We start from the raw sequence: 27,115 nt of genomic DNA, 5'->3' as shown, positions 1-27,115 counted from the left end.
TGACTCCGGCTGGGCCGCTCTGGGCCGCGCTCCTCGTTCACCCTCGGACTCGGCTCCGACTGCTAGTGGCAGCTCTGCCCGCGCCGAGAGTCGACCTGCCGGGCTCGTAAGCGGCGGACCCACCACCTCGGCTCTTCCGGGCCGGACCGAGGCCGCAAGCAGCACCGCAGGGTGTGGGGCGGACCCAGGATATGAAATGACAACGTCAACCCTCCAGGTACTTGGGTGCGGCGCGCCCGCGGAGGCCGAAGGCGGCAGGGCCTGCGGGCCGCCGAGCGGGCGGGCGGTGGCCTCCTCGGAGCCCGGCCTGGCGGTCCCGGTCAGGCTGCCTCGTCCCACCGGTGCTGCAGCCTCTCCTGCGCTCGGAGCCCGAAGGACGTCTTCTCTGCGCCCCGGCCCAAGCCGAACCGGCGGGCCGGAGCCCAGGACGCGCAGCCCTAAACTGCCGCCTTGCAGCGGCGCCGCCTCCCCCTAGCGCGCCCGGGTCCGGCAGGTCGCTCCGGGAGCGGCGTTCACTTGCTCCTGCCGGGCGCCCTGGCTTCTTCCAACGATCCCCGGGTTTCTCTGCCAGCCACCCTTCATTCATTCCCTATGTCGTGCAGGGCGATGCTGGGGTGGCGCCGCCCGGATGAAGGAAGGGCTCTTTCTAGATCTGTCAGAAAGCATAAACATGTTCAGGCCTCAGGCTTGTGTTTAAATCCCACCCCTGCCACTCACTAACGTGTCTTGGTTTTGGATGTTGGAATGTTGGATTTCCTCATCACTAAACTAGGCAGTGCCCTTGTAGGGTGGTTGTCAGATGGCCTAAGATTGAATAATTCAGGAAAAGCATTTGTAACATAGGTTCAGCATATCATGTTCTCGGTAAGTCTTTGCTAATAAACCAAGCGTTTGGCCGGAACCAGGCTAGAGTTTATGAGGAAAAGGACTTTAGCCAGAGCATCAAAGAGTGAGTGGTATTCAGATGCCTGGTGTGTGTGTGTGTGTGTGTGTGTGTGTGTGTGTAGGGTGGCTGCTCCAAGAAATACAGGAGTGGGAATAAATTGGAGTACAAGGTTTGAAATTAGATGTAATTCAAAGCCAGAACCCACCATTCACTGCAGAAACTGCTCGGTTTGTTCTAAGGGTTAAACCAACTTCAGCCCACCTGCCTGGCCAGAGTTAACACTACCTGTGAACCAAGAATATCCAACTTTTAGGAAACAGTTTTATGAGGGGATAGCACTCATGCTATAACGGTCATCTATTTAAACTGCACCATCCAGTGCTTTTAGAGGGTTGAATCATCATCACCAAAGAAACTCTGTGCCTGTAATCATTGTCGCTTAGCCCTTCTGTCCCATGTAGCATGCATACTCTGCTGGTGACATTGCCTATCCTAGACACTGTATTTGTATGTTGTTGTTATGTATGTGTGCATATGTATGGTGTGCATGTGTATGAGTGTGCCAGTGCCAGCACACCCACTCCCATCCCACTGCCCGTGTGGAGGTCAGAGGTTAACACTCAGGCATCAGCTCTCTTCTAGATGTTGGACTCAGGCTGTCAAGCTCGGGTAGGAAAAAGATTTTTTTTCTCAGAATCTCCTTTATTCTTTGACGTTTCATACATGTCAACAATGCGCCTGGGTCTTCTGTACTTCCAACTCCTTCCCCACACCCCTCAGGCACTGCCAGTGCAACCCCTGTTCCTGTGTCCTCACTCTCCTTTGTTTATTAATACCCCACTATGTCTAGTTAGTACTTCTTAAATGCTGATTGGCCTTAGTGAGTTCATCTTGTGCAGGTAAGCTGCAGTTCACAGTGCCCCTCTGCATCCTCTGGCTCTTTCCTCTTCCAGTTTTTTTCCTTGTGCCTTGGGGACATGGGTTGATACAGTCTCACTTAGGGCTGAGCCTTCAATAGACACTTACTCTCAGTTAGGAGTCTCTGCATTAACTGCTAACCACTGAGAGGACAGAGGCTTCCGTGGTCTAGATTTATCTGTAGATAGAAGTATAAATATTTAGAAGGCAGTTCAGCACCATGTCTTCTAATAAAACAACAGTAAGCCGGGCTGTGGTGGCGCACGCCTTTAATCCCAGCACTTGGGAGGCAGAGGCAGGCGGATTTCTGAGTTTGAGTCTGGCCTGGTCTACAGAGTGAGTTCCAGGACAGCTAGGGCTACACAGAGAAACCCTGTCTCAAAAAAATAAAAAACAAAACAAAACAACAACAAAAAACAAAACAACAAGAAAACAAAATAAAAAAGTAGTAGGTTCTTCTCTAGGCCTGTGATCCCTAAGCCATGGCCTTCTGACCAGGTTTACAGTGCCAGGTCTGAACTCTTTCCTATACAGCAGGCCTCAGCCAAATATAGTTCAGTGCCCCCATAACCTTTGTTCCACTATTGGACCAATGAGCACGGCTTGCCTGGCAGGCCAGTGCTGTGGCACGCATGGTCTTTTCTCTCCCAGAGACTAGCACCATGAAAAGCAGGCGACAGGTCAGTTTCTGCTTACTTTTTGTTTTGTTTTGGGGACAGGGTTTCTCTGTGTATCCCTGGGTGTCCTGGCTGGCCAGGCTGGCCTCAAACTCAGCGATCCACCTGCCTCTGCCTCCTGAGTGTTGGGATTAAAGCCATGTGTCACCACCACTTGGCTGAAGTTTTCTTTAAATGGATTCATACAATGTGTGGTTCTCTGTGTCTGACTTGGTTGGCTTAACGTAATATCACAGTTGTTTACATTGTTTAAATGACTTGGGGAAAGGGGCTTTCAGGCTTCCATGACATAATTTGAAATTCAGATTTTGGTGCCTATAAATAAAGTTTTATCGGATGATATCCTAGCTCATGTTGTCTGTAACTGCATTGTGCTGCAGAGATTATATAGTTCACAAAACGTAACATACTTGCTGACTGGGTTTTCACAGAAATTCTGTCAGGTTCTTGGGAGCACACATTTGTTACACCTTTCCTTCATTTCAGCCTTTGCCATGGGTGTCACTAGAGATGTGGCAGGGCTGGCAGTTTAATTTGTCACCTTACCTCCTGTTATGCAAAGCTGTTTCTCTCTTTTGAAACTAAGACCTTCTTAGCAAGCATTGGTTGCCAGAAAAATGTAGTGTGCCAGTAGGAGCTCTCATAGTGTTTAGCAGAGATGAGACAGGCCTGCTGTGCTCTGTGAGGATAGAGGAACCTCACTTATTGTTCTGAGCCAACACTTTGGTTTTTATTTTTATGCATGTTTGCCTGTATGTGTATATGTACCTTGTTGTATGCCTGATGCTCTCAGTGTCCAGAAGGAGGTGTCAGATCCCCTAGGACTGGAGTCATAGACAGCTGTGAGCCACCACATGGGTGCTGGGAATCAAACAAGGTCCTCTACAAGAGCAGCAAGTGCAGCCATGCTTGTTGGTATATGCCTTTATCTTAGCACCTCTCTGGAGGCTGAGGCCAGCATCATTTACATTTGGAGTTCGAGGCCAGTTAGAGCCACAGAGTGAGACCCTGTCTCAAAACAAAACAAAAAAGAGCAGCAAGTTCCGTTAACCACAGGCTCATCGTTCCAGACTCATACTGATTTTATTTTGTTGGGGATATTTTGCCTGCCTATATGTCTGTGCACTAGGGTTTTGTTGTTGTTTTGGGGGAATGGGGATGCTTTTTCAAGACAGGGTTTCTCTGTGTGGCCTTGGTTGTCGTGGAACCAGCTCTGTAGACCAGGCTGGTTTCTGACCTGCCTCTGCCTCCCAAGTGCTGGGATTAAGTTATGTGTCACCACCGCCATCCATCCATCCATCCATCCATCCATCCATCCATCCATCCATCCATCTATCTATCGTCTGTTACTACTTATTTGCTAGGTACCTGGGGAGGCTAGCAGGGGGCATTTGATCTGGGATTCAAACCAGATTTCTCTACAAGAGCAACAAATGTTTGTAACTGCTGACTATCTTTTTTGCCTTATTTGTTAATTTTTATACATTATTTATCTGTATGTGTTGAGGTCAGAGGACAACTTTCAGGAGCAGTAGGTTCTCCTTGAATGTGGGGTCTCCTCAGGAATTAGGTATCTACTTCCTCCATGGGTTCTAGGAACTTACCTCGGGGCTCCAGGTTTGCACAGCGAGTGATTTTACCTACTGAGCCATCTCAGCAGCCCTCTCTTTCCACTATACTTCATTTTAAAAGGGTAGATCTAAACCAGACATACAGAATGGAAAGTCCAAAGAACTGAGAGTGTTGATTGTAGAGAAAAGAAGCCACCAGGACCAGGTCCTGTCTCCATGGTTTATAAAGAACTTCCAGAGGAGACAAATATGCTCACCTGCAAGATAGGTCAGCTGGCCATGCTGTGTGCAGGCAGCAGGGATCAAAGCATGACAGTTGTCCACATTCTCACTTTTCCTGTCTCCTCATTCTAGTGAGTTCCTAGTTCTAGTGTAGCCTGTCTCCTCACCCCAGCCTGGCAGTCTTACAGAGCTGTCTGTGTGCCTTTCTTACAGATGAGGATGGCTAAACAAATGCCCTGGCCCTGCCAAGAGCTGGTCAGGAGGTTGTTGTTTGCGGTGGCTAGAGCGGGGTCTGCAGTGGGAATCTGCCTGCCAGGCGGCTAGTGCCACACCAGATGGAGAATTCTGGCCAGGCTCTGTGGATTTAGGAAGCTGAAGTTTTTGAAACTGGCTTGTATGGGTCCTCCAGTTGAGCTCAGAGTGTGGGCCTGCAGAGACTCTGAGTGTCTCAAAGGTGTCAGTTCTTAGACAGCCAGCAGGCAGTTCCCTCTACTGGCACTTTTGTTCCTGGAGCTACTGGTTATAATGTGGCTGAGCCTCCCTTCTCAGGCATCAGCTTTAGGCAGTTCAAGAAAACTATTCTCTTCTGCCCCTAGAGTGATCTGGGCAGTAGAGAAAGCTAGAGGTATCTTTGAATCTTTCTGTTGCATTGAAACTATCAGGTCCATGAAGGGCTTTCTTAACTGGCTGCATTTTGGAGGGTAGGGGAGGGAGTCTGGACCAAGTATGGTTTCTGGCTTTGCTGAGCAAGTCCTTCTTTCCCTTGGAACACTGAAATATGCTGGAATAGACTCGGACTTCTTCTGTGGGCCTGCCTTTGGAGACCCAGCCCCAGACATTAATGTCAGTTTCCATTAGCCAAGCTCCAGAACAGGATGGAGGAAGGGGTGGCTTCTGACTGTTGAGTTCCCTAGGAAGGCCAGCTGTCTTTTCAAGCCCTTCTAGTTGGTTGCAGGAAAGTAGGGCAACGTAATGGCCTGCGACCAATAAACCCACAGGCCTGGCACTAACTCCCATCTTATCTCATCCTGCTGCTTGTGACTCCAAAGGCTTTTTGGATCCCATGGGGAGCATTGAGCTATATGCCTTGCCTTTCCAGAAAGCCATCGATCTGGTGACAAAAGCCACAGAAGAGGACAAAGCCAAGAACTACGAGGAGGCACTCCGGCTCTACCAGCATGCTGTGGAGTATTTCCTCCACGCCATCAAATGTGAGTCATTCTTGGGGTCACCTGGCTGCAGTGTCCTGGAAGAAGAAGGCAGGCACATGGGGCTCAGGGAGGCCACTGGGTTTCTCCTTTTGCAGATGAAGCACACAGTGACAAGGCCAAGGAGAGCATTCGAGCAAAGTGCATGCAGTACCTAGACAGAGCGGAGAAGCTCAAGGATTACTTACGAAACAAAGAGAAGCATGGCAAAAAGCCAGTCAAAGAGAATCAGAGTGAAGGCAAGGGGTGAGTGTCCTGGAGTGTCCAGCTCATGGGGCCAGAGTCCCCAAGTACATGTTCCTTTTTCATGGGCTTGCTGTCATTCTTTTTGTTTTGTTTTTTTGGTTTTTTTTGAGACAGGGTTTCTCTGTGTAGTCCTGGGTGTCCTGGAACTCACTCTGTAGACCAGGTTGGCCTCGAACTCAGAAATCCGCCTGTCTCTGCCTCCCAAGTGCTGGGACTAAAGGCGTGCGCCACCACTGCCCGGCAGTTGCTGTCATTCTTGATGCTAAAGCTGCCTTGGACTTCTATTGCACCCTTTTTATGGGGCACGTGTCTACTTGTGATAAAAATACCAGCAGCTGCTTTCATTAAGCAGAAAAAAGTGTTTGATTTCCCAGAATGAAAGACAGATTAGGGGGCTGGAGAGATGGCTCAGTGGTTAAGAACACTGACTGCTCTTCCAGAGGTCCTGAGTTCAAATCCCAGCAACCACATGGTGGCTCACAACCATCCGTAATGAGATTTGATGCCCTCTTCTGGTGTGTCTGAAGACAGCTACAGTGTACTCATAAGTAAAATAAATAAATCTTTAAAAAAAAAAAAAAAGAAAGACAGATTAGAAAGGGACAGGAGACAGGTAACCAGGAGGGTTTGAGGATGGAAAAGTGAAGGCTGGGCAACAGCTGGCTCTTGGCATGAGAGCACAATCCCCCTTTAACAATTTTTGTTTTGTGTTGTTTTGAGACAAGATTTCATTATGTAGTTTTAAATTTATTAACTTTATTTAATTTTAAACTTCATGTCTTCTTTGCCCTTTGAATTCTCTGGAGTGGCGACTCCATGTTGTCTGTTTTTGAGTTCATCTGAAAAACCTCTGATAGTTACACTGGCTTGACTTGGTGTTAAGTTCAACTGAAGCACACTGCCCTCATTAGCCCTTAGGAAAAGGCCAATCTTACTCCTTCAGTGGAGACTCCAGAATGAGTTATGAATGGTTTCTGAGGGAATGTGGCACTCACATTTAGATAGCTCTTTGCTTGTCCCTCACCAGTACTGAGCCAGCAACACTCACACAAGTGCACATGCACAAGTGCACACACACATGAATAGGCACATGTGCTACTAGAGCTGGCCTCACTCACAGAGCCTCCTTGCTCCCATAATGGAGGGCCAACTTGATCTTCTGTTTCCTTTCTTAGTAGTGACAGTGACAGCGAAGGGGATAATCCAGAGAAAAAGAAATTACAAGAACAGTTGATGGGTAAGAGGCCTGAGGCCCATGGTAATAGAAGGGGTGTGGCATGGGTTCTTTTTCCGTCTATTTGTGTTCATGGGTCAGTCTGGGGTCCTCCTCCTTGCAGGTGCTGTTGTGATGGAGAAACCCAACATACGGTGGAATGACGTAGCTGGGCTGGAGGGGGCTAAAGAGGCTCTCAAAGAAGCTGTGATTTTGCCAATTAAATTCCCACACTTATTCACAGGTAAGAATGTAGCATGATGCATATCTTTGATCCCAGCATTTAGAAGGCAGAGGCAGGTGGACCTCAGAGTTCAAGACCAGCCTAGTCTACAGATTAAGCTTGACAATAGCCAGGGCTATGCGGAGAAACCCTGTCTTAAAAAATAAAAGTAGAATGTAGTCACTAGCCCAGGTATAAAACTACCAGCATGAGGAATCTAGCTTGGGGTTCTACCCTCAGCATCTCAGAACAGGTGGTAGGTAGTCTCAGGAGACAGCTCACAGAGGGTAGATTCTGGTCTTGCTGTCTGTTGTGTCTGTCCTGCTCATCACAACCATCTACCATGTGACTTGTTGGGCTGTCTGTTTTTTCCTTTTGCTGGGATAGAACATGGGACCTAGGCAAGCACTATACCCCTGAACCTGACTCTGATGTTTTTGTGAGCTGGAAATATAGCTTGAATGGTAGTTCTACCATGTGTAAAGCCCTGGGTTTTGTTCTCAGCATCACAGAAATTGGATAGGGTGTCATTCCTGTGGTCTCAGCACTTGAGAGGCAGGGTGATCGTAAGGTTGGGGCCATTCTTGGCTAAATTATGAGATGCATAAGACTTGAACTTGGAATAGACCATCTCAGTGAGCAAGCAGAGTCAGGACCCAGAGCTGGCCAATTCCCTTGTCAAGGACAAGGTAAGATGAGGTCTGAGTTCCCAACAGGTGTTTGGTTCTCTTGGAAAATCAGTAGTTTTTATGGAACTCTCTCTTCTTGAAGTGACTGTGACTAAAGGCTTTTTACACTTGACTTTTTACGTATATTTTACAACCTTGGTTTGAGATTTATTTTATTTGTATTGGTGTTTTTCCTGAGTGGTATGTCTGTGTACCATATTTGTGCAGTTGTCTTGAAGGCTAGAAGAGTGCTGGATCCCCCGAAACTAGAATTACAGTTATGACCTGCCTTCTGAGTGCTGGGATCAAACCCAGGTCTTCTGGGATAGTATTCAGTGCTATTAACCAAGCCATCTCTCCAACCCCACAACTTGACTGTTGTATGTGTGGTATGTTCATGTATAATTATATATGTGTTCCCATGTGTGGGGATGCATGTGTATGTACATGTATATGGAGGTCAGAGGATGATGGCAGGTGTCTTTCTCGGTTGCCGTTCACCATATGACAGAGACCTGGGGGTTGCAGGGGGCAGGGAAGCAGAGCTAATACTTAACCCCAATACTTGATGATTCAGCTTGTCTGGCCAGCTTACTCTAGATCCCCTAGCTCTACTTTCCAAACATGGGGGTTACATGCAGGCCACCACTCTTGCCTGGTATTTCAGGTGCCAGGAGCTGTACTTTAGTACTCATGCTTGTAGGACAAGCATTCTCCTGCCCTGCCTTCAACTTTTCAACTTTCCTTTGTTCCTTTTTCACCATCAGGAAACAGCTGAGTTCTGTTCATTCTTTATTACAGGCAAACGCACTCCTTGGCGAGGTATACTACTCTTTGGGCCCCCAGGCACAGGCAAGTCCTACCTGGCCAAAGCCGTGGCAACAGAAGCCAACAACTCCACCTTCTTCTCTGTGTCCTCCTCGGATCTGATGTCTAAGTGGTTGGGGGAAAGCGAGAAGTAAGTCAGCCATCAGCTATGCTACAGCAGCCTTGGCAGCTGCTGGTAGTCCAGCTTCCTGGCCCCTTGGAAATCACTTCCCAGAGGAGCTGCTGTTGGATAATCAGGGGTAGTAGTCAGAACAGGCTCTTACTTCTTGAGATGCTGTCCTGATACATATATATCTGGGAACTTGGAAATGATGAGGCACCCCTGTAATCCTAGCACTCAGGATACAGAGGCAGAAGGATTGATTACAAGTTCAAGGTCCGCCTGTTCTGTGTAATTGGACCTTGTCTCAAAGCAAATAAAAAAAGAAAGGAGCTAGAGAGATGGCTCAGGGTTCAAAGGACCTGGGTTCAACTCTCAGCACCCACAACATTCAGTTCACTTCTGTAATTCCAATTCCAGAGAATCCAACACCCCCATACAGACATACATACAGGCAGAACACCAATGTAAGTAAAATAAAAATAGGGAAATGAACCAATTTTAAGTATGTATCATTTGTTTTCTTTTTGGTTTTATGAGACAGAATCTCACGTACCCCAGGCTGGCTACGATCTCCATCAGTAGCAGCAGAGGCTTACCTTGAACTTCTGATTCTCCTAACACTACATCCTCAGTTTTGGGGTAACAGACATGTGTCACCACATCTGTAGTCAGCTGTATATCCTCTTTGGGGGCATTTCATGGGTTTAGCTTATTCCTCAAGATGACCTCCGTTCTTTGATATGAATCTGAGGCTCAGAGAAAGGCAAAGAGCTAATGAGTGGGGCTCCTCTCCCAAAATTTGAGGCTGATGCCAAGATTCACTACTGTTTGGGGACTTGTCTGCAGCGCTGTTTTTCCTGTTCCTTTTTTTAAAAAAAAAAAAAAAAAAAAAAAGCCTTCCTGTGGGAGAGGCACCAGGGTGGGCATGTTTGGGTGGAGTGTCCAGGTCTTGACCCCTTTCTTATTCCCACAGGCTAGTCAAGAACCTGTTTGAGTTGGCCAGACAGCATAAGCCTTCCATCATCTTCATTGATGAGGTGGATTCCCTCTGTGGGTCACGGAATGAAAACGAGAGTGAGGCTGCCCGAAGGATCAAAACAGAGTTTTTGGTCCAGATGCAAGGTGTGTGCTTGTGTTTTGTCACTCTTTGGCCGGCTTCTACCTAAAGGCAACCCAGGGCTCCATGATGTAGCTGCACTGGGCACAATGGGGGAGAGGGTTCCGAGGCCTTGTCATGTCGCCTTCCCATTCCTCTGAACAAGTGGTGCTGTAGGTCTCTACCCAGGGAAGCCCCAAGATGGTTTAGTTTCCCATGGGGTCTGGCTGCTCCTGCTGGCATCTTCAGTCACTTGTCTCCTATTCTCCACAGGAGTGGGAAATAATAATGATGGGACTCTTGTTCTTGGTGCCACAAACATCCCCTGGGTGTTGGATTCAGCCATCAGGAGGAGGTAAGTCTCCCCTAGAAGGAGTCTGTTATCTTTGTCTAGCTCTATGGTCAGTTTGTAACTAGCCATCTGCCCCCATTTCTCTAGAATCTTCCCAAGTCTGCAAGTCAAGCAGAGCCCTTTGGTAAAGCTGGGTATTGGGCCTGGATCACTCATTTCAGCATGCATGCTCCCTTCCCACCACTCTGCGATCAGCTCAGCTTTCATGTCATGCATCTTTCCAGGTTTGAAAAGCGAATTTATATCCCATTGCCAGAGGAAGCAGCCCGTGCCCAGATGTTTCGGTTACATCTGGGAAGCACACCTCACAACCTCACGGATGCTAACATCCATGAGCTGGCCCGCAAGACAGAAGGCTACTCAGGAGCAGATATCAGCATTATTGTGCGGGACTCCCTCATGCAGCCAGTCAGAAAAGTACAGTCAGCAACACACTTCAAGAAGGTGAGTGGCAGCAGTGGCTTAGGCAGTGTTAGCAGTCAGGAGGTGTGAGTAGCCTCTTCAACAACTTTCTGGCTGTTCAAGGGACATTCACTGTGGGAGAACCGGTACCATTTTGCTCTAGGACTGGAGCAGTACACATCCTGCCTGCCATTACTGCTGGAGTATAATGCTCTTCAGCTATAGGAAACAAGATAGGCAGGCAGCATCATGCTGGAGGGCAGAGTGCAGACAACCAAGCACTTCCATTGTGTCAGACACAGTAAATGGAAGGGGGACTTCCCAATCATTCAAGCTGATTGTCTGCTGTGTGGGTCGTGCTGTTTGCCAGCCCTGTCCTGCGTGTATGGAAGACAGTAATGGAGACAACTTATGAGAGAAATGCTAATTCTCCTTTAAATAGTGGGTACCTATCAGCAAAGTGGAGTCATCAGGAGTCTCAGAAGTTGGAGGGGCGAGCAGTTTGCTCTATTAGAAGACAAACCACGCTGAGCAGTGGTGGTGCACGCCTTTATCTCAGCACTTGGGAGGCAGGTGAATTTCTGAGTTCAAGGCCAGCCTGGTCTACAGTGAGTTCCAGGACAGCCAGGGCTACACAGGGAAACCCTGTCTCGAAAAACAAAACAAAAAAAAGATGACAAACCATGCTGGAGTGACCTGAGCCAATTCATGAGGATTTGGTATGCTTAGTATGTTTCCCCATTGCAGGAGACTTCAGTGAGAGGAACATTTTTGCTGCAAGTACATTTATGGGATGAATCTTGATGGCATTATTGTGGAAGATGAAACATTTGGGGCTTCAGGAAGATCTGGAGGCCAACAGCTGGAGGATCATATTGTCCAATCACCTCTGAAACCAGATCATTCCTCTTGGACCTCTTTTATAGTTGTTGTGTACACGTGCACACACATAGAGGTCTTAAGGAGTTCTCTCCTACTATGTGGATCTGGGAGATCCTATTCAGATCATCAGGCTTGGTCTGATGCCTTTACCTGCTAAGCCATCTTACTAGCCCACGTACATTTATTTCTTAAGATGGTTCAGTCCAGAACAATCTCAAACTCATCCTATAGTTGAAGATGACCTTGAACTTACACATCCTGTACTTGCTAAGTGCTAAGATTACAGGTGTTTGCCAAGGTTTCTTTTTGACTTGTTTTAAATTCTGTGCGGGTAGAGAGGCAGTATATGAAGGTTCCACAGCATGTTTTAGAGGTAAAAGGACAACTTTGTGATGGAACTCAGGTAGCCAGATTTGCATACCAAGCACTGACTGAGTCATCTTTCCAGCCCTCAGACTATTTTTAAGGTGCTTCTCCCTCCTCCAACTTTGATGACTAGAGCCTCGGTGTTCCCTTCAGCCATCCCTAGGTCCTGATGTACCCACTAAACAGCCAGCCTCATGCTTGGTCTCTGCTTGGTTTCAGGTTTGTGGCCCTTCTCGAACCAACCCTAGTGTTATGATTGATGATCTTCTGACCCCATGTTCTCCAGGAGATCCAGGGGCCATAGAGATGACTTGGATGGATGTCCCTGGTGATAAACTCTTAGAGCCTGTGGTCTGCATGGTAAGTGACCCACTGCAGAGAACCACAAAGTCCAGAATAAAGATACACATCTTCCTATTGTCCTGGCTCACAGCCGCCCCCCACCCCCCAGCCTTTGGGGTTGTAGGTAGCTGGGGTTCTTGCTGAGACCCTGAGGGTCTTTAAGAGGAAAAGAAGTAAAGTCAAGCTACTAATTATCATTCCAAGGCCTGGCTTTTTGGTTCAGAAGGAAGCCGGTGAAAATCTTTTTTCACATGGCTCTTACCTGAACAGTCTAGACCTCTCCTAGAGGAGCTCCTAGCTGCAGCACCTAGTCTCTCCCGGCAGCTGTCTGCACTGTGGAGTGAATTCAGTAACGGAACTACTGCAGGGATGGCATGGGAGCTGTAGGTGAAGTAGTTTTTCAGATGGAAGGCAGGCCTCTTGTCAGTTAGATAGCATGACAAAAGAGTGCTGAGGCCCTGGAGTCAGCCTTTCTCAGCTGCATCCTTGTCTCTGCAGTCGGACATGCTCCGGTCTTTGGCCACTACCCGGCCCACAGTGAATGCAGACGACCTCCTGAAAGTAAAGAAATTCTCTGAGGACTTTGGACAGGAGAGTTAAAGCTTCATGTTGATAATGAAATTGGGAGTTTGACTGGAGCAAACTGATGGGACTTCCTACACCAGTGGCCAGGCAGGGCCTGAAGTCGTGAAGTCAGTAGTATTCCCTCACCTGCCTGGCTGCCAACCTAGTAGGATGAAGGAGGGGCCTCCGCAGCTGCAGAGATGCTTCACCATGTAGGACACTTGACACTGGCTCTGCATACTTCACTACTGGATGCTCACACTCCTTGCCCTGATCTGTTTTTGTCTAACTTTTGTTCCCCTAAATTAATGCTGCTTTGATTTATGTCTTGTTTATAAATAAAGAGAAAAACCATCTGGAAAGTGTTAAGGAGTGGGAGCCACCAGGCCCCTGCTCTCACTCCTTTCCTCTTAACTTTGGCTACTTGTGAGCTGACTGTGAACGAAGGAAAAGCCAGCCCACCCTCTTAAGCTTGCATCTGGAGCTTCAGGTCCTCCTTGCAGGAGCCGATGGCTTCTGTGAGCACAATGCCGTTTCCATCAGGAGAGACGGCAGGCAGGTCTTCATCGCTGCCTTCACCGAGAACTGAGCCCAGCCTCTGCTGGTCCTGTCCTGGAGATGTCTAATAAACCCTTTTCCCTTCTTGAGCTACTGGAGTCTTCTCATTTTTGATTCTAGTATAGAGTTCTTTGAGAGGAAAGCTTACTTCTGGTAAGGCCCCCTGGCTTGCTCTCTGCTTTCCTTAGCAGGGCAGGAAGCAGAGGTGCTCCTAAGGCCTGCAAACCCTAAAGCTCAGGCAGACCATAACTCCTGATCCTCTTGCTTCCAGCTCCAAAGAGCTGGGATTATAGGAATGACACTATTATGTATGAGTTCCCATGAGACAACCTAGTGACTGCTGCTGAACAGATGCCACCCAGCTTACAAGGTCCCCAGATAAGGTAGCCTTGAAAATGCTGTGTGACACAGGTCACAGTACCCTCTAACAGCTGGTGGTAGTCTGTACTTTACTTCCTGATGTTAGGAATCAAACCCTCCACTTTAAGTACTGTTCTACCTGAAGCTATATATGCTCCAGCTAGAAGTTGAAAACAAAAGGGCCAGAACTGAATCTATAGCCAAGATTATGTTGGCCTTTTACTATTTGCTTTGCTCTGATTGAAAGTGGCTACCGAAGGGGGTTGGGGGGAAAGCCGGGCGGTGGTGGCGCACGCCTTTAGTCCCAGCACTTGGGAGGCAGAGGCAGGCGGATTTCTGAGTTCTAGGCCAGCCTGGTCTACAGAGTGAGTTCCAGAACAGCAAAGGCTACACAGAGAAACCCTGTCTCGAAAAAACCAAAAAAAAAAAAAGTGGCTACTGGTAGAAGCACTGTTTAGATTTTATTTTAATTGTGTCTCTGTATAAGTTTGTGCACAGAACAGTGCCTGTGGAGGCCAGGAGGAGGCCCTCAATTCCCTGGAGCTGGAGGTACAGGTGTAGTGGGTTGTCTGAGGTAAATGCTCAGAACTGAACTCTAGTGTTTTGCAAAAGCAAGTACTCTTTAACCTAACTGCCTAGCCATGCCTCCCATATTTGAGCTTTTTTTTTCCTAAGACAATCTTAACTAAGTACCTTTGGGTGGCCTCAAACATCAGCCTACCTCTGCCAACAGAGTGCTGAAATTAAAGGTGTGCCACCACACCCAGACTTTTAAGATGCTGCATTTTAAAACAACTTTCAAGTCCAGCAGTAGTGCGACACACCTTTGGTCCCAACGCTCAAGAGTACAAAGGCAGGTGGATCCCAAGTTTGAGGCCAGCCTGGTCTACAGAGTGAGTTCCAGGAAAACCAAGGCTACACAGAGAAACCCTGTCTCAAAAAACAAAACTTTCAGATACCTGGACTACTTTATCAAGCGTTGGCTGTGGGAGTAGAGTATGTGCCTCGTGAAGTCATTTGTTCCGAGAATGTTTACCTGCCAGCTCCTCTCCATGTGAAATTGTCAGGAAATAGCCACTCCTTCTTCAAGGGTATATTTGTACTCATGTTGTAATCATATTCTGTCAGATCTGATTTCAGGGCAAGCATTTCTATCATCTTCATCTCAGCCCAGCACATACCAGCAGTTCACTGTTTACTGTCAGATTGGAACCAATTCCAAGTTGAAGCACAAGAAGATATCACCATGTTAGCCTGCATGATGGCCTTCCAGATCCTCAATTCAAGGAGAGCTTCAGTCATTCACCTCCATCCAGTGAAGATTGGTAAATGTCCCGCTGTCCATTTTGTCGATGAACAAGCAGCCCTGCAAGTGATCCATCTCATGCTGGATGATTCGAGCTGTCCAACCACTTGCTGACCACACCACTGGCTCTCCTTTTGGGTCCAGTCCTGCAAAGGAAGTTATAGGCCAGCTGAGGCTTTGCTAAATTCATGCCCAACTTCCTGTCCCTATTTTCTGTTTCCTGCCATGGCTACGCCTATTTATATCCTATCTACAAAGGCACCATCCAAGAGTGAATGTGGACCACAGCCCTTGTCCATCCTAGAAAGGATACCTCAGCTTTGTCCAGTGCCAACTTTTTTACTCAGCGTGAGTCCCAGCTCTACTATAGGGCAAAGATAAGAAATCATTAAAACTCTCTTTCAAGTGCTGTTTATCAAAGGTATTTCAGCTTGGCACTGTAGCAAATAATAACCATATTCCATAAACCAAGGTGGACTTTAGGCATGGAATGGCTTGTTGGCCTAGTCTGGGTAAATCTGGGTCCCACTTTCTTACATAAGCCCCCGCCATGACAGATAAACTGGGAAATCGTGTGTGCAATACAGACACACTTATTTGGAAATCTATATACCTACCTATGAGAAAGGGGACAGACAGGCTCCATATCTAAGGAATCTACCCAGTTGGCACCCTGCGACCCATCTAAGTGGGTCTGTCCTGCTCTTCAGGAGTACCGTATGTCAGCCCCGAGTTCCGTGTACTCCCGAGTGCCGCTGTGTTTGCACTGTCTCCAGCCTGAGAGAGCAAGACCACCCTGCTGCCCACGTCTCCTGCACCTGAGATCTGCACGGCCTGAAAGCGAGGCACACACGCCAGAAAGCCGGCGACACTCTCACAGCCCTCGGGGAAGGTGACCAAGCGGCTGTCCAGCACCCTCAGGCTGGGGTTTACCAGCACCCGAAGTGGGAAGGGTTCCATCTGACGCAGCTCGCGCAGGCGCGGTGACAAGGCACGGAAGAGCGTGTCCGGGAACTCGAGCGCCAGCACTTGCAGCGGCACCCCGAGCTGCGGCGCACTAAGGCCCACACAGCGGCGCCGTCGCATCACCCGCACCAGCTGCCCCACCAGCCGCTGCAGCTCCGGCCCCGCCAGCTGCTTGGGTTCCACCGGGGCCGCCACGGCGCGCAGCACCGGGTCCCCGACCTGGCACACGCGCGGGTACGGCGGCTGCGGCGCGCCCCACACGAGGCGCCTCAGGTACCGCCAGTAGGAGCGCGTGCGCGCAGGCCCCTCGAAGCCGGCCCACGAGCTGCAGTTCTGCGCCCGGCTCAGCGGAACCCACGCGGGCAGCCGCAGCCCGCCCAGCAGCGCCATGATGCGGGAAAACGCCGCGGCACGTCCTCCCGCGAGCGCCAGGGACGCCGGGAAGCTGGGAAGCGTATTTCCCACGTGACTTCCGGGCGCCCATCAACCCGAACAGCAGCCAGGTGGCGACAGTCGGTCGGTTTTATTAAAGCTGCCAAATAGCATGGCCACCCCAGCCCGCACCCCGTTATCCTAGGCCAAACAGGCGCCAACTGCACACACCTTCCCTCTGCAGAAGCCGCCGGCAGCGCCGCGCCCTTAGTGCTGCTCCCCAGCCTAAGGCTCCTCACTCGGGGGCTCGGCCGGCAGCGACTCCCCCTCCACGGGCTCCTGAGGCAGCGGTTCCCCTGGTTCTCCCTTCTCTGACCCGCTCTCGCGGGCCGCTGAAGTAACAGGCTCCAGGCTGTGCTGCTCCGTAGGAAGCCCTGGAGCTGGGCCCACGAGGTCCGGCACTAGCTCCTGGTCATCTAAACAGAAAACTGTCTCTCTCTTAGGCAAGATAAAGGCGAGAGGTTCCTGGATCGCGCTGATGTTCACGTGTCCAAGGTTTCCGTACTTGGAGAGCTGGGTGGGTGAAATGCCTGACCCAGATGGTAGGAAAAACGAAATGAAAAAGAAAAAAAAGTTATTAAATTCAATGCAGGAGTCTGGGGAGTGGGGCGGGGCGAAGGGAGGGGACACTCAGAGTAAAGAACTGACACAATTACATATTCCAATACAGCAAGAACATCTTTACTTTTGTGGTTTTTTGATTTTTCGAGACAGGGTCTCACACTATGTAGCCCTGGCTGTGCTGGAACTCTGTAGACCAGGCTGGTCTCTTAACTCAGAGATCATCCTGCCTCTGCCTCCCAAGTGCTGGTATTAAAGTTGTGCCAGGCTGGGGGCATCTCTGTAATACAGAAAGACAGTTATATTGGAGGCCCATTGTAAGGGTGGGCAGGATCAGAGCCAGGAAACACTCTGTAAACACTAGAGTCCAGGGACAGTCCCAGCTATTTGGGAGGCAGAGGCAGAGGCAGAAGGATCTTTGAGTTCAAGGCCAGCCTGGTATACCAAATGAGTGCCAAGATAGCCAGGGCTACATACTGAAATCCTGTCCAGTCTCAAAACAAAAACAAGGGCTAGACATGGCTCTGGTTAAGAGCACTATCTGCTCTCTTAGAGGTCCTAAGTTCAATCTCCAGCAACCACATGGTGGCTCACAACCATCTGTAATGAGGGATCTGATGCCCTCTTCTGACACGCTCACAAGTGTGCATTCAGGTAGAGCACTCACATGCATAAAATAAATACATCTTTTAAAAAGACAAAACAAAAACAATAATAATAAAAGCCAGGCAGTGACAACGAACACCTTTAATCCCAGCGCTCAGGAGGCTTACAGAGTTCCAGGACAGCCAGGGCTTTACAAAGAAACCCCTGAAGAGAAATCCCATATCAAAAAACCAAAAACAAATTTTTAAAAAATCTTTCCTTTTTCTTACCTAAAGTCTGGGCTATCTGAGCTGGTGGGAAAAGGACTTGAAGACAGCGGTTCAAATAAGGAACAAGGTCTTCCAGGAAGGCAGTGCAGAACTGGACAAAGATCTCATGCTCCCCACTGCTGAACACAGCCTCTTCAGCACGATGGAATGCCAGGATTGTTTTGGTTACCTACAAGACAAGAATGCCAAAAATCAACCACAGAGGCGGTGCACTGCTGACTATGTGGAAGGGCACAAGCTTGCAGCATAAAGAAAGTTCATCCTAGCAGGGAGGGGGCTCCTTTAATCCCAGAGTTTAGGGCAGAGACAGGTGGAGCTCTGTGAGCTACAGGCCAACCTGGTTTACAGTGCAAGTTCTGGGACAACCAGGGATACAACCAAGACCCAACACACACAAATTCTGTCTCAAATGCCTTGAAAAACAAAAAACAAAACAAACAAAAAAACCCAAAAACTTTATTCCAAACAATGCATTTGAATTTATTGAAACAATGTGTTTCATTGCTATCTTGTTCAAATTCAACATGGTGGTCAATAGACACAACTGTGTCATTTCACTGGTGGATTTATGACCCAGTGGTTTGTGTTCTGGATGGTTTCCAGTTCTAGTAGATGGAGTGTAATGAAATAATTCAGAAGAGATGCTCTCCTGCTGGCCCTGAGGAAGAAACAGCCATGTTGTGAGCTGACTGTGGCAGATAGCCTCTAGGAGCTGAGGGCCTCAGTTCTGCAGGTTTTCCAATGTCACAGAATGGCACCTGACAAACTGGAATGAGCCTCTAAGAGAACCCAGAACTCTAACTCCAACAGAAGCCTGGACCCAGCTGACACCTTGAATACAGCCTGTGAGACCCTGAGCATAGAACCGCATAGAACCCAGACACTGCATCTGGATTTCTAGCTCATAGACAGTAGCTGATATATGTAAGGGATTTAAAATCCAGCAACATGGCTACTCTGGCTGGAATACAAACACGCCCTTATTACACACCTTTAATCCCAGACGATGAAGGTAGAGTTAGTTTGTTGAAGGAAGTACCCATGTTTGGAATTGAGAGGCAGACAAAGTGACAAATCAGAGAAAGATCTGACAGAACAGGATATACCCAATTCTCACAAGAACAAAGAAAGTCTACTTAAGAGAACAGCAGCTACGGGAGGGGGAAGGAGACGAAGGGAGAGGAGGGAGGGGAGAAGGAAGGGGGAAAAAGAGAGGGAGAGGGCAGTTTTACAGAGAGTGGTACAGAGACAGGTTACAAAGAGAGAACAAGTTAGACACAGGTGAAGACAGACAAGCCAGAGAACAAGGAGCCAGAAGATTAGAATACACTGCCAAAGTTAGTATGAGGACAAGCAGAGCAATTCAATTAGAAGCTAAGAGCAGCCAGTTTGAATCAGTCAATGTGAAGAGGAGTTTTGAGAAGAACAGCTGAGTTGACCAGCAAGCCAGAATTCACAAGAGCTAGAAAGGGTGAGCTTATTCAGCAGTAAGTCCAGAGGCTGAAAATATTCTAGATCTAGATAAGAGTATACAGCTACTAGAAGCTTCCAGGACTAGGCCTAGGTTAGCAGATGTAGACAGTAAGTCTCAGAGAGGACAATTACATCAGGCAAATAAAAGATACTTTTGCAGATACATGTAACTGTTTTAAGCTGCTGAGTTCCTGGGAGTCTGGTCTCAAAACGATGGACCGTGCACACTGATTGACTGCCACAGGTACTCTACCTCATAGCTTCTTCCAGGATCACCCCACAAAGGGTGACCTAACATCAGAAGAGCTCTACCAGAAAAACCTTTAAGATACAGTAAACCTCTCCAAGTCGGCAGACACCATGGTTATATCGACTGGTTCCATACAATAGCTTGGCTGGCTGTTAGCAAGGGCAGCCCAAGGTAGCAGAAAATTACTCACCTTGGTAAGGGCATCTTCCAAGGCCCCAGTCACATCCTGTGCTAGGGCCACAGGGCAACAGAGACGTAAATCATTGAAAGCAACCAAAATGTTGTTGAGGAAGCAGGCAAGAGGCGGGAAGTCTAAGAGCACCATCGGCGGCTGCAGCGTCCCTGGTTGTGTGGCTGGTACTGTAACAGGCATGTTACTGCTGCCCAGGATGGTTGTGGCTGAGATGAGGGTATATGAAGTCATTTCATCCTGGAATTTCTCCACTGCTTCTTCCACTGCTTTCTGGAAAGTGTTGATTGCCACTCGCTGGAAAACAGGAGCCAACTGGCCACGGAAATCAGCCCCAACCCGGCTAAAGGACAACCCAAAGTACATGCACTGGCCAAGCAGAGAGTCCAAGCGGCCACCTATACCCCGGTAAAGGTCGGTCTCTAGCACCTGCAGGAACTGTGAGATTTTCTGCAGCACCCATCCATGGAAGATGGCACTCTCATTCACAGTGTACTCGCCCATGGCAGGTGGCAGCAGGGGGTCCTCATCTGAGAAGATGGCACGGTACTGGGTGATGATATCAAAGAGATGGACCCGGCAAGCCTCAATGGTTTTTGTGATATGGAAATAAGGATCATCATGAGGGATGGCAGTCAGGATGGAGCGAAGCCAAGCATCCCTGGCCTGAAGAAATTTCACCCTCAACTCAGCCTCAGTGAAGACATCCATGCGTCGAAGATAGCCAATGACACGTAGGCAGGCTGGGAGCTGGATGTTGGTCCTCAGTTGTTGGATCAGCTGGCTTAGCATCAGCTGCATGGACTGGCGCACTTCATTCACAATGCCCTGACAATAAACAGAGTCGGAACACTGAGAAAAATACTTTGGAACCCATCCTATTAGCCCTGGACACTGGAAGCCAACATTCTTGTGGCTTTCCTGACAGACAACACGGATTTCTAAAGCTGACACCTGCAGGTTTACAGAGATCTGCTTACATAACTAGTTCTCCTGCTCAAAAATCTCCTAGGATTTCCCATCACAATCAACAAACTACCAACTGTTCATCACGATCCTGATTCTCCAGCTTCATCTGCTTCCTAATGCCCCGGGCTTTCCCATTACAGTCCGACAACAGTGATTGCTTTGGGACCCTGAAACATGCCAATTTCTTCCCATTTTACCCTGTTTTGCTTCTCCTACTTCTTGCTTTGCTGTCTCCCCAGATCTTCAAGTCCTGGTTCTTTCTCATCATTAAGGTCTTGGAAAGGCCGTTCCTGACAATGTCAGAGAAGCAGCGCTAGTAAACCTTGCCAGCTCTCTAGCCTAGTCCCTAGTTCTGCTTGTTTCTGAGATAGAATCTCATATAGCTCAGCAGGCTTGCCTCAAACTGACTAAGCAGCTAAGGATGGCTTTGAACTCCTGATGGACCCTTCTCTCTCTTCCTTCAAAGTACTGAGTTTATATTCATACCCTAACATGCCTGCCTGGCTTTCTCTGGCTTATTTCTTCAGACATTTACCAATCTCTGCAATATTGTTATTTATCAATTACCTTTATCAATTTTCAATTATATTATCTAAGCTTCAGTGAGAATCATGGCCTTGAATGTTTTCTTCACAATGTATTCCTAGTACCTAAGTCAGTGTCTGGCACATGAGTAATAGGATCTTTAAGTGCACCAATATCTTACCTGGCTGGCAGAAAGGGTCATGAAATATGCAAAGGTTTCTATTTAAAAGTTTAGTCACAGTCACAGAATTAAGGACTCTAAGACCATCATCAGCTTGAGGGCCCTCTGGGAAAGCTGGCTACCTGGATCACAGGGATGGAGGAGTACTTCCTTTCCAGTCGCCGTACATAGGCTGCAAGCTCCAGTGCCTCTTCATAATAGCTGTTCCGGACACATGTGTCCATAAGCTGGGGAATCTCTAAAATCTCCAGGATTTCTGTGTGCCGGTTTAGAGTCAGGGTGTTCATCCGGCGGTTGGAGCTGATCTCCTCAGCTTCCTTCACAAAGTTCCTAGAACCAATCAGGAAAACAGTTCCCCATTGTTCTGCACAGTAGTTTGTTACCAAGCACTTATTGACACTGGGCTAGATGGTTTACCTAGTTTATTTAAAATCTTTACCCAGGGCTGGCTGTGGTGGGGTACACCCATGATCCCAGCCCTCCAGAGGTTGAGGCAGACCAGCCAGGGTTACATAGTGAGACCCTATCTCAAACAAAATCCTCACTTCAAACCTACAACTCCTATTATACTTGAAATCACTTTGAACTCAAGGTTTAACAAACTTTTCAAGATCACGTCATTAATTGATGGCTTGCATGGGAGTTGTCATGATGGCTCAGTGGGTAAAGTTGCCTACTGCCTGTCAACAAGCCTGCTGACCTAAGTTCGATCCCCGTGTCCCCCACAACAGAGAGAGAGAACGCAGCCCTATGAGCTGCCCTCTTGACTTCCACATGAACATGGTGGTACCCCCTCTCTCCATGTAATTTTAAAAATGGCTTGTAGATTTGGATTGGTTGCATAGACTGTCACATTTGGGACTGAGCTATTCAAGGTCTCATGAAGAAGGACTGTTATGGCAAGGCACTTGGCTTCTCTAGACTTGTCTTTTCATTGGTGTGAAAGTTAGAGACCGCCAAGATGACACGTACATAGGACCTTACACAAAGTATGGAAAGCATACAGATCCTTTACTAGCTGGAATTAAGGCTGGAGAGGTGGCTCTGCCATCATTGCTCTTGCAGGGACCCAAGTTTAGGTCCCAACAAACATATCTAGTGGCTCACAACCACCTATAATTCCAGTTCCAGGGCATCTGACACCCTCTTCTGGCCTCCTTGGGCACATAAGGTGCACAGACATACATGCAGGCAAGACATTCATACACATTTAAAAATAGCTGTTAACATTTTCTAATCGAGAACTAACCACACTATACGCCATGCTCTTGCCCTGAGACCCCTCAGGTCTTATTGTTATGTGCTGCTATAGAACTTTTGTTCTCCCACTTAAACATTCTCCACTTTTCTACAGTCATTCTAGAAACTAGCTTTACAAAGTCCTGAATCTCTTCTCAGATATACTGCGTACAAAACCTGTTTTTTAATATCCAAGCCTCCAAAGAAAAACTGACCTGCCGGATAGCAGAACTAAGTGTATTAGATTGACGATCTAGAAAGGTAATATACCTTAAATAGGAAAAATTTTTTGACAACCTATAATGTCTCTGGATAGGACTTGTCAGCTTCCTATCAATGGAAGTTTTGAAGCAGAGTGCCTCCAGTCCACATTTATATATGGTCAACTATGTCAGGTTTGTTTTGATACAATGTCTCATGCAGCTCAGGCTGGCCAAGAAGTCAATACTCAGACTAGGATGATGACCTTTGGACTCAAGTACTGGGATCACAAGTGTCAACAAGACTGGCTAAATTTTTATTATTGAATACAACAGCCTATGAGGGAGTAGTGGAATCCTGCCTTCCAATTCTGACTTGGAAACTTACTAGCTGTGTTCTTGGACAAGTCACTTCACTTCGACTTCCTCGTCTGTCAAATGATGACGATACCTACCTAGATGGCTGTTGTGACGTTTAAGTGGATTAATAAGGCAATCAGGAGAGAGCTCTGTGCACTACGTATGGGTCAGCTAGCGTCCTGTCAGATACAACTATGCGCCTCTCAGCATTAGGCCAGCCGCACCTGCAGCTCTGCTGGAAGCTGGGCAAACGGTCGAGCAGGTGACCGAGGGACGCCTCCACGTCGCCAAAGAGACGGTGAATACGCTCGGTGCACTCGGCACCGCGAATGAACGTCTTGTAATTGGCGAAGGCCAGGTCGCGCGTCTGCTGCAGCAGCTGGGCCCGCTCCTCCGCCAGGCGCTCCGGTTCACGTCGCAGCCGGTCCAGCCCCGAGCCGCTCAACTCCCGGAGATAGCGGCCCACGTCAGGTTTCTCACGCCATTGGGCCTCAGGGAAGCGGTCTCGGAACAGCGACGCCAAGAGTCCTTCATCTTCCACCTCCCCCAGCGCAGCTGCTGTAGCTGTCGTCGTGGCCGAAGCAGTCGTGGAGGGCTGGAGCGGGAGAGCAGTCGCCATCTTTCCACAGTACAGTCACTTCCTTTCCAGAACCGTGTTTTGCTCCTGGAAACGGAAACAGTTGGGAAACACTTCCTGTCTCTATGGTTTCTAATCTAGCCGGTTTTCGGTCCCTAGAAGTCCGCCAAGGTAGGTGGCGCTAGCCCAAAGAACACGTAGAATTAGGCTAGAGAGGCATGCTTTGGTGTGTCCAGGAAGTGGGCGAGGTGGGGGTAAAGTGACTTCCGCTTCCGGTTCTCCAGGCACGAGGGTCTCGAGAGCCAAGCTAGCGGGAAAATGAGGCCTTTGACTGAAGAAGAGACCCGGGTAATGTTTGAGAAGATTGCGAAATAGTAAGAAGCCGAGAGGCGGATGAAGGACGGGCGTGCGGGGCGTGGGGATACGGCACTGGGTCGGGACAGTTCCTGCTCAGCTGCCAGTCTTCTTTTTACCCTCAGCATTGGAGAGAATCTACAACTCCTGGTGGACAGACCCGATGGCACCTACTGTTTCCGGCTGCACAACGACCGAGTGTACTATGTGAGGTGAGGCGGGGTTTGGTGCTCTCTGTGTATCGGGCTGGAGGCCTGCATCCATCAGTGGCCGTCAGCGGGTGGTACCTTCCTCCCTCGCCCTTGCAGTGAGATGATCCTGAAACTGGCCGCCAACATCTCCGGAGATAAGCTAGTGTCACTGGGGACGTGTTTTGGAAAGTTTACTAAGACCCACAAGTTCCGGTTGCACGTTACAGCTCTGGATTACCTTGCACCCTATGCCAAGGTATGTACGTGGGGCTGGTCTCCATTTTGCCATCCAGAATAAAGTCATGGATGACGGCCAGGTCAGAACACAGAGTTTTGCTTTGTTTTCGAGACAGGGTTTCTCTGTGTAGCCCTGACTGCCCTGGAATTCACTCTGTAGACCAGGCTGTCCTCGAACTCGGAAATCCGCCTGCCTCTGCCTCCCAAGTGCTGGGATTAAAGGTGTGTGCCACCACTGCCCGACCAGAACACAGATTCTTTTCCATTGAGTTTCTAACAGTGTTAGCACAAGGAGATGTTTGTAGGTATTACTGTTTGGAAATGTTTAGGAAGGATTATGGCTCTGAGAGGGCCGTGGAGCTGCATTACCTCGTTGTCTACAGGAAAACAGGCCTCCACGGTGTCATCTGGTATCAGAAAACAGAGACAAGTGGCAGTGGTGTAGATGATCCTAGGGTCCAAAAAAAGGAAGTTAAGCTGTCTATTATGTAAATCGTTTATAGCGTGGTGAGCGTTTCGATGTAAAGTTGAGGAGGGAACTCCATGGTGAAAGATCAAAAATTGGGGTCCAAACAACCTGTCCGTCTCCCGGCCTCTGCATAACTACAGAAGCAGCCACAAATCCACCTACGGGGATCTAACCTAGCGTCTTTGTCTCTTGGTGTTTAACTCTCTTTCAGTATAAAGTATGGATAAAACCTGGAGCAGAACAGTCCTTCTTGTATGGAAACCATGTGCTGAAATCCGGTCTGGGTCGGATTACTGAGAACACATCTCAGTACCAGGGAGTAGTGGTTTATTCCATGGCTGACGTTCCTTTGGTGAGTAGCAACGGTAGCCAATGCCGAGTACCTGCTGAAAAGGATGTAGTTTCAGTCAGCACCTCTGAGGCTGACTGCTTGGCCCCCTTCACATTTCTCAAAGATACAACTGTCTCAGCATAGTTTTTGTTTTGTTTTTTGCTTTGTAAATGAGTGAGTTAGTGTCTGTTCTTTCGATTCCAGGGTTTTGGGGTGGCAGCAAAGTCTACCCAAGACTGCAGAAAAGTGGACCCCATGGCAATTGTGGTGTTCCATCAAGCAGACATTGGGGAGTACGTACGCCACGAAGAGACACTGACTTAGGATGCTCATCCCAAGAACATTTTGCTGTGTGAGAGGACCTAGCTTTGTTTCCTGTGTGCAGACCGTCATGTTAAATCTGGATGACACTGAGATATGCAGCTTGGATCCTTATCAACAGAAGTAGCTCAAAAATAGGGTTTCTGGCCCTCTAGAGGCAAAGGCAGGTGGGTCACAAGTGTAAGGCCGGCACAGGCTACTTGGCAAGTTCAAGACTAGCCTGGGCTACATAGTGAGACTTGTCTCAAAAAACAAACAAACAAACCAGACCCTGTGAGTGTCTGAGTAAATAGAGTGTTTCTGTTTTGTATCTGCGTCATCCTTGTTTGAGTCAGACTTGTTCTGAGTGATGGTTTCTAAGTTACTTCACTGAGGACAGGAGTGATCTTACTGTTATCTGTGATAACACTGTTTTCCAGGCTCATAATAGCACAGTAGACTTTCTATTGTTAATTAATATTAAAGGTAGAAACAGCTATATAAGGATAGTAGGCCATGCCTGTGGTTTTACATATGGAACAGTTTTACATTTATTTTTTTACTTTATATGTGTGAATGTTTTGTCAGCATTTTGTTGGCATGTCTGTGTGTGCACTGCATATGTGCCTGGTGCCCAAAAGTCAGAAGATGGCTTCCGATCTCCTGGAACTAGAGTTACTGGTTGTGAGCCACCATGTAGGTGCTGAGAACAAACTCGGGTCTTCTGAAAGAACAGCAGTGCTCTTAACCACTGAACCATCTTTCCAGCTCCTAATAAATCTAATAAATGCAGTTTGTCTATTTTTCTTTGCGGTATGCGGTGTACAGTGTGCAAGAGTCTGTATTCAAGCCTCAGTTCTGTCACCCGCCAGCTGTGTGCTGTTGGACAAGTCACTCTGCTTAGAGAAGCTTCATTTTCTTCCTTTGTTAAAAGAAAAAACTTGCCGAAAAAGAAAAGAAATCCACCTGCCTCTGCCTCCCAAGTGCTGGGATTAAAGGCGTGTGCCACCACTGCCCTGCAAAAGTATGCTCTTTAACTTCTGAGCCATCTTCTCTATATTGAAGTATTTTTGTTACTTTTTTTTTTATTAGAACAGGTTCTATGTATCCCTGACAGGTTTAGAATGTGCTGTGTAACCCAGGCTAGCCTAAAACCCAAGTCCATCTGATTCTGAACTGTTGGGATTAAATGGGTGTGCTACCATACGAGGCTCAACTCCCCCTACCTCCCCCCCCTTTTTTCCTTTTAAGACAGGGTTTCTCTGTAACCCTGGCTGTCCTGGAGCTCACTCTGTAGACCAGGCTGGCCTCGAACTCAGAAATCTGTCTGCCTCCCAAATGCTGGGGCTAAAGATGTGCCCCACTATGCCCAGCTTCAGAATGATTTCTTAATATACTATGTGTTTTTGTCAATTTAGGGAGCATTTTTATTTTTTGAGATAGG

The 27,115-nt window shown here is 48.1% G+C and overlaps 4 protein-coding genes across 9 annotated transcripts; 2 read left to right on the top strand and 2 right to left on the bottom strand.

Annotated features, from left to right (window-relative positions):
- Vps4a (vacuolar protein sorting 4 homolog A) lies at positions 1-13,414 on the top strand. Of its 2 annotated transcripts, XM_028768634.1 has the most exons (11): positions 1-217; positions 5,374-5,485; positions 5,581-5,728; positions 6,904-6,965; positions 7,066-7,185; positions 8,634-8,790; positions 9,737-9,885; positions 10,133-10,214; positions 10,436-10,655; positions 12,081-12,221; positions 12,702-13,414. In XM_028768634.1, exons 1-11 carry the CDS (start codon positions 197-199, stop codon positions 12,801-12,803), a joined length of 1,314 nt encoding a protein of 437 aa, XP_028624467.1. In that variant the 5' UTR covers positions 1-196; the 3' UTR covers positions 12,804-13,414. The 2 variants fall into 2 exon arrangements, with proteins under 2 accessions (XP_028624467.1, XP_028624466.1); XM_028768633.1 differs by lacking the exon at positions 12,702-13,414 and having other exon boundaries at positions 60-217; positions 12,081-12,362.
- Pdf (peptide deformylase, mitochondrial) lies at positions 8,612-16,357 on the bottom strand. 2 transcript variants are annotated; one of them, XR_003711563.1, is made up of 3 exons: positions 15,810-16,347; positions 14,722-15,137; positions 8,612-12,758 (listed from the first exon to the last, which is right to left on the bottom strand). XR_003711563.1 is itself a non-coding variant. In XM_028768635.1 (2 exons), exons 1-2 carry the CDS (start codon positions 16,345-16,347, stop codon positions 14,980-14,982), a joined length of 696 nt encoding a protein of 231 aa, XP_028624468.1. In that variant the 5' UTR covers positions 16,348-16,357; the 3' UTR covers positions 14,122-14,979. The 2 variants fall into 2 exon arrangements, 1 of the variants encoding a protein (XP_028624468.1); XM_028768635.1 differs by lacking the exon at positions 8,612-12,758 and having other exon boundaries at positions 14,122-15,137; positions 15,810-16,357.
- Positions 15,046-23,907, bottom strand: Cog8 (component of oligomeric golgi complex 8). 2 transcript variants are annotated; one of them, XR_003711562.1, is made up of 6 exons: positions 23,437-23,907; positions 21,536-21,743; positions 19,739-20,566; positions 17,826-17,994; positions 16,561-16,919; positions 15,046-15,137 (listed from the first exon to the last, which is right to left on the bottom strand). XR_003711562.1 is itself a non-coding variant. In XM_028768632.1 (5 exons), the coding sequence occupies exons 1-5, from the start codon at positions 23,829-23,831 to the stop codon at positions 16,615-16,617; spliced, it is 1,905 nt and encodes a 634-aa protein (XP_028624465.1). In that variant the 5' UTR covers positions 23,832-23,907; the 3' UTR covers positions 16,466-16,614. The 2 variants fall into 2 exon arrangements, 1 of the variants encoding a protein (XP_028624465.1); XM_028768632.1 differs by lacking the exon at positions 15,046-15,137 and having other exon boundaries at positions 16,466-16,919.
- Positions 23,468-26,002, top strand: Nip7 (nucleolar pre-rRNA processing protein NIP7). 3 transcript variants are annotated; one of them, XM_028768637.1, is made up of 5 exons: positions 23,468-23,960; positions 24,074-24,163; positions 24,269-24,355; positions 24,452-24,590; positions 25,252-25,569. In XM_028768637.1, exons 2-5 carry the CDS (start codon positions 24,108-24,110, stop codon positions 25,513-25,515), a joined length of 546 nt encoding a protein of 181 aa, XP_028624470.1. In that variant the 5' UTR covers positions 23,468-23,960; positions 24,074-24,107; the 3' UTR covers positions 25,516-25,569. The 3 variants fall into 3 exon arrangements, with proteins under 3 accessions (XP_028624470.1, XP_028624469.1, XP_028624471.1); XM_028768638.1 differs by lacking the exon at positions 23,468-23,960 and adding an exon at positions 25,576-26,002 and having other exon boundaries at positions 24,030-24,163; positions 25,252-25,392; XM_028768636.1 differs by lacking the exon at positions 23,468-23,960 and having other exon boundaries at positions 24,029-24,163.
- The last annotated feature ends 1,113 nt before the right edge of the window (positions 26,003-27,115 follow it).

Source organism: Grammomys surdaster, unplaced genomic scaffold (genome assembly GCF_004785775.1).
Source record: "Grammomys surdaster isolate TR1022 unplaced genomic scaffold, NIH_TR_1.0 187, whole genome shotgun sequence".
Taxonomy (NCBI): Eukaryota; Metazoa; Chordata; class Mammalia; order Rodentia; family Muridae; genus Grammomys; species Grammomys surdaster.
This window is presented reverse-complemented; position numbering and strand designations above follow the sequence as displayed.